At 37.1% G+C, this 13281-nt stretch overlaps 2 protein-coding genes across 2 annotated transcripts in view; one reads left to right on the forward strand and one right to left on the reverse strand.

Annotated features, from left to right (window-relative positions):
- Positions 1 to 1817: 1817 nt before the first annotated feature.
- LOC107654458 (ADP-ribosylation factor 1-like) lies at positions 1818 to 9297 on the reverse strand. The gene is made up of 5 exons (XM_016441528.1): positions 9200 to 9297; positions 3884 to 4041; positions 3266 to 3376; positions 3056 to 3180; positions 1818 to 1970 (listed from the first exon to the last, which is right to left on the reverse strand). Exons 2-5 carry the CDS (start codon positions 4029 to 4031, stop codon positions 1818 to 1820), a joined length of 537 nt encoding a protein of 178 aa, XP_016297014.1. The 5' UTR covers positions 4032 to 4041; positions 9200 to 9297.
- A 2860-nt stretch (positions 9298 to 12157) lies between these two features.
- The window catches only part of LOC107654519 (protein Wnt-9b-like), a 26512-nt gene continuing 25388 nt past the window's right edge, over positions 12158 to 13281 (forward strand). Inside the window, exon 1 of the mRNA XM_016441617.1 lies at positions 12158 to 12290. Coding sequence (XP_016297103.1) covers positions 12205 to 12290 — 86 coding nt within the window. The 5' untranslated portion in view covers positions 12158 to 12204. The remainder of the gene's footprint in view (positions 12291 to 13281) is intronic.

A 13281-nucleotide genomic window follows, 5' to 3' on the forward strand; every position in this document is an offset into this window, starting at 1 on the left:
TGCAATGTCGCGCGTCAAGTCACGCTTCCGTGCGCGTCTTACAGACTGCAACTTCATTGTGCTGTTACTCCTTTCGAGCCGAATTTCACAAAATTGGTCAGCTCCCGACAGTATCAGGTGTTTTATTAATGGTGAGTATAATTATTTCAATTAATGTAATCGATTACATATCATAATATTTAGGCTATAATAATTCTGGTTGGTTTGTATTGGTGACATAATATGTAAATGATATGCGTGCGGCCCGTGAGACTTGCACTTGGACCATAGTGCGGCCCAGTGGAAAAAAAGGTTGAGAACCACTGTTATAAGGCATGTATTTGTCAATTTGAAAACTATGCAACTCTTGCCTTGTCCGCATCAGTTCCACAGCACCACCTGCAGATGAACTAGTGTATGACATAACCACACCAAAGCTCCACCAATAGGACCCATTAAGATTTGAATATCGATAGAAGTTGTAAAATAAAGGAACAACAAATCAAATGTAATAGAGATCTCTTTATTATAGTGCATTTATCAGATGTTACAAGATGGGTTTAAAAAAAGAAGCTAAAAACAAAAACCATTTCAGTAAAAGAAAAACGTGCACACGTTCCTTGCTATTATTTTACAGAGTTTTTGAAATTAAAGCTTCACATCTGAACATAGGATAGCTAAATGAAATCTGCAAGCTAAATACATTTTCATACTCATACACTTTAACTACTTGTCATAGATGTTGCTTATTCAAATAAATCTTTATCTACTACAGTAGATCTGTATCAGAATAACTAAAAGGCCAAAACACATTTAGAGTTATGAAACATGAATTTTGGTGACAGACAAAGAAAGGGGGAAGAAAACAAACGAATAAAATGCATTCATGTTGCTATCAAGTTTCACACATTGTGAAACATCACCTATTCCCTTGTGAGAGGTCAGTACAGGGTTAGGACCACTGCGATCATTACAGCACAATGTTCAATGCTGTATTCAACACTGCAGTTGCCTTTGGAATATGAAGGAAAACAAAACGTGTTTTGTCAGTTTTGGATTATTACAAGATGCGTGTACACGTCCTCAAAGCGAACATCTCTCTGCTGGTGTTTTATTCTATCAGTGACGTGTTTCAAAATGAACTGGTGCATCAGGTAGAGCAGCCATCGACCGATGAAGAGAAACAAGGAAGGAGGAAAGAATGTGAGAAATGGAAGAGGGAGGACTAAAGCTGGCTGGAGGAGTTTGCATTTTGACCTGCAGCTGTTCTGCAATTCTCTCATACCAACCGAGGAACCACTGGAGCTCGTTGGTGACTCTGGATCAGTCACACATGTGCCTGGATCTTCATCTATCTATCAGGCGCCTCAATTTTAGATCACAATAGGGAGAATGAATGCATCTCAAAAAGCCCTTAGTGGCCTCACCTGAACACTCATGAGATTCTGACTGTACATATGATGCAGGACAACTTGAAAGAGACCATAATAACCAAAAAATAATAATCGCAACAATAAAAAAAAAAAGAAAAGAAAGAAAGAGCTAAAAGAAGAATCACTGGAGTGGGAGCAGCTCGCAAAAGGCCTCGCTGCTCCAGCAGAAGGCGCTCACTCCCTCCATACTCCCACAAACTCTCATAACTTCTGCAGTCGTCTCTTACATGGCAATCAAAACACATGTAAGGCTGTTAGTTAGTGCCTGGGATCTGATTGGATGATCAGCATGACCCAAAAAAAACAAAAAAAAAAACAAAGCAGACACACAGGGTCAAATGATTTCTTCCCCACAGGCAATAGTTTAAGACGCTGTACAAACTGACTTTGTGTAAACGAAAGGTTTCACAGGCTTGTTCTTGAACGCGCTTGACTGAGGACAGCAGTAGGGAAAGCGAGCTGGTGGCAGGTGGCCTGGATGTACCAGTTACGATGACGCAGGGAATGAAGGCCCAGCTTATCTGTGATCTCGGCTGCGTTCATCGCATTGGGCAGGTCCTGTTGCGCAACAGATGGAAAGAGCAATGCAGTCAAATACTGAGCTTTTTAAAAATATCTTTTTGGATTTGCTCGACACTGATTCATAAAAACCCAAGATCTTTCTGGCTATGCCTATTTTTACTGGTTGTGTCTGTGAAAATGTGCTGCCTGTCCTGCAGATGTCATTGTGTTCTGCTGAACTAATTTAATGACTCATATGGGCCAGTTAATTTTAATGAATCAACAACCTAACCAAAAACGTGGCCAGTGTAGTAGTTAAAAAAGATGAGTTAGTGGTTTGAATCAGTCTAAAGCACTGGTGCATTTAATCTACAGCGAGGGAATTTCTTAAATCAACATTTTGGGGTCAAGTCTCTTATGCTTACATTACATTTTAAAAGAACTGTTTTCTATTTTAATATGCAATTTATTCCTGTTGTGACGAAGCTAGATTTTTAGCAGCAAATCTGAAATAAGTATAATATGCTGAATTGGTGCTCAAAAAACAAAACAAAAAAAAGTTATCAATGTTAAAAACAGCTGCTTAATATTTTTGTGTAACCAGTAATACTTTTTTCAGTATTCTTTGATAAATAAAAAGTTCAAAAGAAACATTTATTTAAAGCTGAAGTACGTAACTTTTTTGTGTTCAAGATTTACTACATTTATATAAGCGAGTAAACCATGAATCCATTTTCCAAACCAGCTTTAAAATAGAAATCTTTCCTTGCAATGTAAAAGTCTTAACTCTCACTTTTGATCAATTTAATGCTGCTGAATAAAATGCCTGCTAACTAAAAGTATTAATTTCTTAAAAAAATAAAATAAAAAAAACTAACTCCAAACGTTTGAACAGCAGTATAAGCAAAATCGATAAATGTGAAATATACCTTGATAAGAAAGAAACTAGTATACCTTAATTGAAATCTAATCAAATCCAAACAGAATTTGATTAAGAGCTGGCGAATCAGAATTCAATCAAATCAGAACAACTGTATTGATACCCAGACCAATCAATGAAACAGTCATACATGACATCAACCTGAATACTTGGACTGCTGATGCTACTTGTGTTTAAAGAATTTAGTTTTTCTCTCTTTTACCTGTTTGTTGGCAAAGACGAGCAGCACGGCATCTCTCAACTCGTCCTCTGCCAGCATCCTCGTCAACTCCTCCCTCGCCTCATTCACTCGCTCCCTATCGTTACTGTCCACAACAAAAATCAGGCCTGTGGAAATAACAGTGACAGACTGAAGTATGCACTCAAGAGTTGCTCAGTACCTGGTTCTCTGTGTGTATGTGTGGACACTCACCTTGTGTGTTCTGGAAATAGTGCCTCCAAAGCGGCCGGATCTTATCCTGACCGCCCACATCCCACACAGTGAAGCTGATGTTCTTATACTCTACCGTCTCAACATTAAAACCTGCAAAGAGAAAAGGGGACAAGTTAAACACTGGCTCAAAGAAAAGAGGGACAGATGGAATGAGGGTGAAAAGGCATGAACTTCTTGTGTCTCATGCTGGGGCCCCGCTCTAATAACACTACAGCCCGAGGGCAAAGAATTTTACCATATATACACACAGACAGCAGAGAAAGAGATGGGATAGAGAGATAAGATAGGACACAAAGAGATGGAATGAGATGGGGGAGGGGCAATGGATAAAAGTAAAATAAAAGTTAAAAATACAGGAAACTTTTTTTTTCTTCAAATCAAAGTAGGCCTATCTAATGACTGATTTTCGAGCCGGTTGAATTTATTCATGCCTTATAGCTTTTTATTGATGTTTTTTTTTTTTTAAATGCCCATGGAGAAAATAACATTTCCAGAACCAAGCACACTGAGAGAAATAAAACAGCAGCACTCATTTTATTAGTCTGAAATTAGGAAAACTGAGAAAGAAAGCATGGTAAAATTGCAAGAATCACAGACCGATAGTGGGGATGGTGGTGACTATTTCTCCCAGTTTTAGTTTGTACAGGATGGTGGTCTTTCCCGCAGCATCCAAGCCCACCATCAGAATTCTCATCTCTTTCTTCCCAAAGAGATTCTTAAAGAGGCCTGCAAACATATTCCCCATGGTGGCGGATCTGCAGAGAACAGAGAAGGCAGATGGAATTAGATCTTATTCGCCAGAGAAACAAGTGCGCAGCCATCTTTAGAATTTTGTCCTTGAACTTCTGTTTTTGCGGTAGCCCTATAGCATCACTGTTGAAGAGTAATTAGCTGGTGAAGTGGATAAACTTTAACAAAAGATTTCATGTGCATTTTAATTAGGGATGCGCCGATCTGATATTCATATCGGGTATCAGCTCCGATAGTGCCATTTTTCTCGGATCGGGTATCGGTCGGAGAGAGCCGATCCAAATCCGAGATTTATTTATTTTTTTTTCTTTTCTCGATTGTGCGAATTATTCTGTTACTTCTGAAGCCATACGATAGCTTAATGTGAGCTACATATGAATATTTAAGTCCTTACATTAAAGTTCACACAAACTCTTTTCTCCGCTGTGGCTGTCAGTCATTCGTTCAGCCTTTAAACCCTGGTCGCGTTGAATCGGTATCGGAGGCAAAAAAGGCGGATCGGAGCATCCCTAATTTTAATGTTTGAAGCAGATGTCATAAATGTCAGTAGACCAATAAGATTTTAAAACAAGCGATTAATTCATAAATTCATACAACTTTACCTTCACATCGTGGAAATACAAAAGGAAGACAGAAAACAACTAGCTACATAAGGTCTATAGAGCAGAAAAATGCCTCACTCAAGTCACTGTCCAATTGAAATTGACCAAATCATTACTGACCGAAAAAAAACAACAGCAACTTCATTACTACTGGCAAACAATATTTTGACTGCCTGAAGATGGTGTCACATAATAGAAATGATCAGGGTGGAGACTGAAAAAACAAAAGCTTAAACCCTGCAAGGGGTGATGCTTCAAGTCAAAGCACTCAACCCCAAATCACTCTGCCGTAGGTTGCAAATTCAGGTATCTGCTAAATAAATGCATAGCACTCATTTGAAAGAAATTAAAGACCCAAATGACACAATCCACAATCATTTACACAGGAACTGATTAAGCGTTCAATGTGCCATGAATGCTTGTTATGGTTCAACCACATCTGACTCTGGGGAAACAAGTGTAGGTCAAGGCTGATTCACCATGTGAAGAGAAAAGAGGAGGGAGGAGAGTCAGAGAAACAAAAGGCCCAGCAGTGATGAGGTGAATGCAAGATGCCATCGGTGGAAAGAAGAGTACAGGAGGTAACCAGAAACCTGACAAACCTGTAAGACGAGACACCTGCCCTCTGAATTAATCAGAGACACAGAGAGAGAGAACACTGGAGATCCTGGTCCCCATCGACTGAGTTACACTCTAATCCCAACTGTAACTCAAGCGACAAACTACAGTTTTAGACAATGAAGCCGCCATATCCCTATTCAGACTGTCAGTCCATCTCTCCTTTCTTGTGCCTAAATGACATGGGACATGTCTGAAGAATTATAAACCGCCAACCATAATAATTCCTACATTTGTTTGTTTTCATGCAATAGATGGGTTACCTTGTTAATCTGATTTAAAACCTGTAGTGTTTGAAAAATGTATATACAAAAGAGCTGTACTGATACAATCATTCATCAGTCTACTTATTACATTGCTACTTCAGCCTTTGCATATTTTAATTTATAATTTTCAGCAGTTAATAAAGAAGGTCATCTAAAGCCTGAACTCTGAAACCATTGAGTCCGAGTCCAGAAAGACTCGCCGTTTTTGACAAAAGTGCAGCAAACTTGCGGGAGAGATTGAATCTGATTCACTGAGCTTCACTTATGCGTTTTCCACTGTTTCAATTATGATTTAATTATAACGCCATGAAGCAGTGACATTATGAACTGTGACGTGTATCATGATGTGTACTGTATTGTGAAGCAGCAATACCCTACACTATACAAAATAAATTTTGTGCAAAAATAATTCAGAAGACTGCAGCTGCACAAAAGATAAAAAGATGTCGTTCACAAGTACTTCATCTGAAGGAATGTACATTGTCTAGTCTACCGAGTCTAATTGTGGCACAAAAGTTAGGCGCTAAGAATGGTGTGAGAACACACCCAGTGAGATTGTGAGAGCAGTGTCCTTTGGGTAAAAAGAAGAGAGGTGGGGCTTCAGAATGCAGTGACACCAGAGTTAAAACAAAGTCCCAACAGAACAAAATGATTACATAAGCCTCAAACTATTTGAAAAACACCCTTTTTGTTTAAATGATGTGCTCTACAAGGGGCCACATCATTGGAAGAAGTCCCTGCAAATACAAGGAAGTGCTACAAAAAAAACTGACTCATTCTGTAACTTGCACGTATTTTCACAGATTGACTCACTGATCAGTCAGTTGGGTTGCATTATGGTCGATGTGTGTTTCAGATAAAGAAAGAAAAGGTAAGACCAGACGTTTTGGAAAAACAATGGACCAATTCAAAGATTTTTAATCGGCCATAGGGAATGTCAGCAACGAATTAAGCCACATCAATTATTTACAAGAACCAAAGAAGTTGAATTATTGAGCAGAAAAGGTGAAACAAGAAGCTCTTGCTAATGAAGTTGCTGTAGTCATAACTGTACACTAAACACTGTCCTGTGTAAATAAAGCTAGATCCTCACACATTATATTGAAGATTACCTCGATCATCAGTCTACAAAGCCTTGATTAAATAAAAAATATATATATGATGCCAGTAATATGTTTCAATACCCATGTCTTAACATTTAAAAAAAATGGTTGTTGAGTGAAAGTTTGCTCTTTCTCCACAGTGATTCACTTTGTCCCTCTGTGCAGCAACACATTTAAAAATCATGCATCAGATGTGATGAGTATTGCAGACTCTTTTTTTCTGTTGTTGTTTCCACTGGTTACAACAGACTGAACTAGTCATGCTGAAACTGATGGCATTTAAGGTTAAGCCCAAGCTTAAATAATGACCCCATTCTTACTCTGAAGTCTTCAGTTTAATACTTAAATGCAGAGTAACAGTCACATACACTACCATTCAAACGTTTGGGGTTGGTAAGTTTTATTTAATGATTTTGAAAGAAATCTCTATTGCTCACCAATGCTACATTTATTTGATAAAACTGTAATATTGTTAAATATTATTACAATTTAAAAGAACTCTTTTCTATTTTAAAATCTAATTTATTCCATTGATGTCAAAGTTGAATTTTCAGCATCCTTACAGTCTTCAGTGTCACATGATCCTTCAGAAATATGCTGATTTAATGCTCAAGGAACATTATTATTTTAAATTTTTGATCAACTGAAAGTTCAAAACAACAGCATTTGTTTTAAACAAATCTTTTGTAACATTATATAAGTTTAATCTGAATTTTGATCAATTTACAGCATCCTGGCTAAATAGATTATTTAAATCATAAAAAAAATCTCACTGAGCCCAAACTTTTGAACAGTAGTGTAAATTGTGTTTCTCCTGTGTAACTCCAGCAGCTGTCTGCTAACATTTACTATAACTGACTTTCCCTAAACATGTTACACACAGAAAATGTTTATTTTCCCTGCAGGGAGTATCAGCAAACAACATTCCTGATATTTGGGAATGAAAATGAAAAAAAGTGACAACAGTTTTACAAATGTTTAAACAGAAACTCTTAAGACTTAGCTTTTAATAGAAAACCTTAATAAAGTCAATCTAAATACTGATGAATAAAGTTATGCATGAAAGACAGAATGCTTTACAAACTCTGGCAAACGAACAACTCATGAGAGAAATCAACACCTTCCCATCCAGCAGAGTCACCAAGCTAATTAATCATAACCTTAAACATGTACTTTTAGATAATGTACAAAAAACAAAAATAAAAAAAACCAGGTGTCAAATACATCCAGATCTCCAATGAGTCAATCAAGTGAGATTAAACACTCTTGATACATGCAAGATATTAGAATGAAAATGCTCTTCAAACGTGCAAAAAGATCAAAGACTGAAATGGTTATGACAACCCATTTTTATCAGGCATACTAGGAAGTGAGAGCATTACAGATTCAAGAGGGAACAAAAAATCACATGTCAACATCTGATCCCATCCACAGCTTCAATGTTGCGACAGACAGCCAATTATAGCGAGAAATGCTTCCTAACTAGAAATCAACACGCCAGTCATTCACAATCAGGGTGACTGGGAGGCTGCTTACGAAACACCTTACAATTCAACAGAAGCGGTACAACCACAAGTATAAAAACAGATCCAGTTTTCTCATCTGACCTAGAACTTAATGGATATTAAAAGAATCATCATTTACAGCGAACTACAACTACACTTCGAGTGAATCAACTCCTTCATACATTACAGTGGAAAACTGGTGTTTGACACCTGCTAGTTCTGCAGACAAATGAAAGAGGTCATCCTATCACTGTTTTTTTTTTTTTTTACATACTCTGTTTTCTCATTTTTTTATGATGCAAAAGACTGGATCAATCCTGTTCTCGCTTGTCAAAAAGCAAACCGCTTTAGACATGCATAAGGTTACCAACAATTATACAGGCATAACGTAATTTCTGGTGAACTCGTAAAAACAGACGCAACACTTCACATTTGAAATAAAGCGATAGAAACGACGTAAGGAACGATCTCAGAAACACGGCCTAACAATCATTCGCACTAACAGATTACGCACAGTAACTGTAATGCTGACTTTGAGTCACTGTGATCTATTAATTCGTTCAATTCCTCATTCATTTATGTTTACACTGCTAGCTAAGAGACAAACTAGATCTCATAATCTATGCAGACTGTCAGCGTAGGAGCCGTTCATTATGAAGGTAGCGTTCTGCTTGTGTCGCGAGCGACGCCTTGTCGCCTGCTATTTGCTAAGGGCGCAGGCGAGATAACTAGATCGCTCCACTGTTTACTTCACTGCTACTTATTTACTCCAGTCACTCCGGAGGAACTATACAGTTTTGAAGACGGTAAAAAAAAATGTTTACGCGAAAAAGGTGCGCTGAAAATGTCTGTATATTCGGGTAAGTAGACGCGAACTGGTTGTGCAGTTCCACATCAGCTAAGCAAACATCCGTTAGTTAGCCTGTTAGCCTCCCTGACTGAAATTATAATTCTTTAAACGAAGTCACTGCTTCTCTTAGATACATGTAGACGACAGGTAAATTAAAAGACCTCTGTATGACATACGTCAGAATGACAATGCAAGATGTGTCGTTTCGGCATTATTTACCTTTTGGTGCAGTTTCGCTACAATTTTTCCGGTTCTCCACCTCACCGCTAAAAAACAAAATGGCGTCTTTCTCTAGTCCTAGGACAGTGGCGTCATGGGCCCCGCCTTCGCGTAAGTGTTGTCCAATCAAATTGTCCAAAGTGTATGCGAAACCCCACCCCGTTATTGTCGTCGTCCAATGACTGCATCGTGGGCGTGAGGGCCGAGGTACGCGTGTACAGGCCGCCTCTTCCCATGCAAAATGAAAGATGAGTCGACCTGAATATGTTTAGCAAATATATGCCTCTGATGCTACACTCATGTTTTCGAAGCGCGCTAACCAGAGGAATGAGTAATTATGAAGTAAAAGGATAAATGAACTGAAGGTTGTGTTGGAAGAGGACTTTATAAATATATGACAGGCAGATAAGCTGCTTTGAGTGTAGCCTGTAGCGCTAACATAGGTACTGTATGAGGTTACCCTCTAGTGGCAAAGATGCTACAACGTGTCAGGTGCCTTGTCCTACATCGCCTGTAATAATAATAATAATAATAATAATAATAATCTTTATCTGACCCTCTAACTCTAGCACTCTCTATTCTAATTCTATTCTTTAAAAAAGTGTCCCTTTTAGGCTTGCACTCTATTTATTTACTAACTGCTTGTTTTCTTTTTTTTTAAACTACCACTAGCTTCTCTATCTTTTTGTATTCTATCTATTTGTTCTCTTTTTATTTATTATACAATTAACATTAAAGCAAAAAGGCCTCTAACACTAGCTTGCTCTATTATTTTTCTATTCTATCTGTTTTCTTTTTATTATGTAATTTAAAAAAAAAACCTTGCTATGTGTCCTGCGTTAAGCTAACTGAGACTTGTTAGAGCACTTGTATATCATTGCTCTTTTGTTGATTTTGATTGCTTCCATCGTCCTCATTTGTAAGTTGCTTTGGATAAAAGCATCTGCTAAATGACTAAATGTAAATGTAATAATAATAATAATAATAATAATATTTTGTCATGTCTTAAATCCTTTAAAACACTTAGTGAGGTTATTATAGTTAAAAAACTAAAGCATTTATTATTATTTTTTGTTTTTGTTTTGTTTTGTCTTGTTTGTTGTTTTTTTTACTTGACATTAAAATAAACGTTTAGTGAAATAAAATAGAGAAAAACTTGAGATTATTTTTATTTCAACTAGTAGCCAGGACAATAAACATCTATGAAAACTATTTAGACATATTAAAAAAATAATCATAAAAAAGTGAATAAAATAATCATAAAAATGACCAATCACACACCAGAATTACTAAAGCTTTAACTAAAATTAAAATGGAAAATATAGATTTCAAATATTTAAATGTATAAATCCTATAAAACGTATCTCAGTGATAGGCCTACTAAAATAACACTGATACTTAGAAGACATTAGTTAAACATACTTGTTTGACATTTTTCTTTGTATTTTCTTATTTATTTATTAGTCATTTTTTCTTAAATGTTGATGATCTACTACTGGTCACGAATATTTCATAAAAACATAAAATCAATAGTCCACCAGATGGTGTAATATATTCTCATTGATCCACTGAGTTTTACTGCATTAATTCTGCAGAATTTAGACAGAGTATAGTCCAGTCAGCAGAGGGTGCTACAGTTAAAACAAACCAAGCAAGTGCAAATCCACTGAAGCCACAAAGCTACAACTACTGGCAGCTCATTGAAGATTGTACTTGGATGGCACATTCAAAATTTTAGGTCAGTGTGGGACAAGTTACTCATCTGGGTAAGCAGTGACGATTTGAAGGTACTGTTAACATAAAAGCTGGGTACCTGGAGAGTCTGCCATTAAATGAATGAAGCTAATTCTATTTTTAGGCTGAAGCTTCTTTCAAGTTGCACCAACAGCAATGATGAAGAAATATGACCAAAATGGGCCTTTTCCGATTCAGACCTAAAAAATACCTAACATACATAAATGGACCAATTGTTGGAAAGATAATTCTATTTTGGTGTTATAGTAACAGCCCCATAAAGTTTACTTTTTTGTTTTTGGGAGTGTGAAAAATACCATTCTCAAGGACTAACTTCCTGAAATACAAGTTCATCTAACAACAATATTTTCATCTACAGTGGCACCGATCAAGAGTCTTGTATCAAGATATTACTGTCAACAAGATAAACTTATTTTAATAAATAGTGACATGCCTAACACTCATACATTTAGTATCAGCTTAAGTGTTATCTGCTGTATTGTTTCAAAGACCTCAAAACAATTTTAAACTAAACAAATGGATCTCTATTCAAGAATCCAACACTAATGATTGTGTCTCCTCTTAAACATTATATTCACCCGAATTTTTCACATTTCACAAACAGGCCTATGTCTCGCAAGCAGGAAGTGCACCTGGCACACCTCCGTCATAAAGGTGGGTGTCTTAAACAAAGAAGGTGACATCATAAGGGAAATGTGGAGTTGGTCAGTCACTGATGGAGGCGAGAGGAACTGAGATGAAAGATCAGTCATGATTAGCTCATTATAACTTGTGCTTAGTGATGACAACAGCATCAAAGACGCCAGTGTGTTAATGATGCTGAGGAAATGAGAATGGAGCCACAGTTTGTAAACAAGGTGTTAAAATTAAACAAGAGTAAACAGACACTCATTATCCTTATACTGAACTCAGAAAAGAAAAAAAATAAGAAGAATAGTATTTATAGCAAGTGTTGATTAATTTTTTTAATGATCAGAAAGAAAAGGAAAGTTGTCTGAATCAGCCCTAAATAAATGTGAACCATTCAGCAGGTAAACGCACCTGCTAATATGTATGGAAATATCGTTTCCCTGGCAATGGGCGGAGTGACTGATGATCCAATAAGTTTGGCGTGCCTCACCCCTCTCGGGACCGCGCCTCCCCAAGGGCTAAAATGAGTTTCTGCCCCTTTAAGAAGTTGAGCTGTCCAGCACAGCTGGGATTTCAACACGGACAGATAGCGCAATGAAGAGCAGCGTCGACCCGTCATCATGTGCACCGGGCTTCCGAGGACTGCCTGTCCGCTGCGACTTTTTGCCCTCTGCATCCTTCTTTCCCACGCAGCAGCCTATTTCGGGTCAGCAGAGACTTTTATATCCTCTATCTTTTCTGAATTCATGGAAATAGCCTCTGACTGCATTATTGTTGTATTTCACATGGAATCGAATCATTTTAAGTTGCGGCAACAGGTGGAGATATTTGGTGATGTTGGATGTCCCATGCGCAATTACGCATATCTTGTTATTGGTTGTATGTTTAACAATCACGTTTAAAACCTACATTGCAGGTTGTCTGTTGCAAATAATCAAATGAGGCTAAATTAAATAATTATTTGTTTAATGTGGCATTTTAAAAAGATCTAAAATGAATAATTTAAATAAGGAAGACTTTTTGTCTGCTTTTAAAAAGTAGCTGCAAGTAACACAATTCGATGTAATTTATGTATTTTTTTTAGTTGTTATTGTTTTTAAAACACTGATGTGTCTAAAAAATTTCAATAGTGTGCTTCTGGTCGATTATTGGCGTTGAGCGCAGCGCAGTGTATGGATCCAGATGTCTTCCGATGGTTTGGCACCGCGTCCTTGCCCTCGCACTACCTGATAATTAAGATCTTTCTGGCTTACGCTCATAGGACGTTGCCCCACGGGTGTTTATAATAAGAATCCCATAAACACGTAAAAACACTCTGCAATTGGTTTTTACTTAAGAGTGCTTACTAAAGTTTGTTAAGCGCCACGGTAGCGTTTCAAAAGTCAAGGGCGCTCAGACTAAGTGACTGGGGAAAGAGCACGTGTATTTTTATGCATTATTTATTCAAACAAGACTATTCAAATGAGGTATTTAAACACATATTCAAAGCACATGTGTCATCACTCGGGCATTCTAGAAAAAAAAAGTTAATTTGTTGCCTCAAGTTTTCAAATACAGTAACTTTAGTGCCAAAGTTTAAACTCTGAACACGTCTTGGAAATTGGGGTGAGATAAATAATTGTGACAAGTTAATCTGAAGATGTTTTATAACATTATGATGAAAACGTTTTACACTGTCTGATGTTCTAAAATGTCTT

This window comes from Sinocyclocheilus anshuiensis, unplaced genomic scaffold (assembly GCF_001515605.1).
Source record: "Sinocyclocheilus anshuiensis isolate Anshui unplaced genomic scaffold, SAMN03320099.WGS_v1.1 scaffold419, whole genome shotgun sequence".
In the NCBI taxonomy this organism is placed as follows: Eukaryota; Metazoa; Chordata; class Actinopteri; order Cypriniformes; family Cyprinidae; genus Sinocyclocheilus; species Sinocyclocheilus anshuiensis.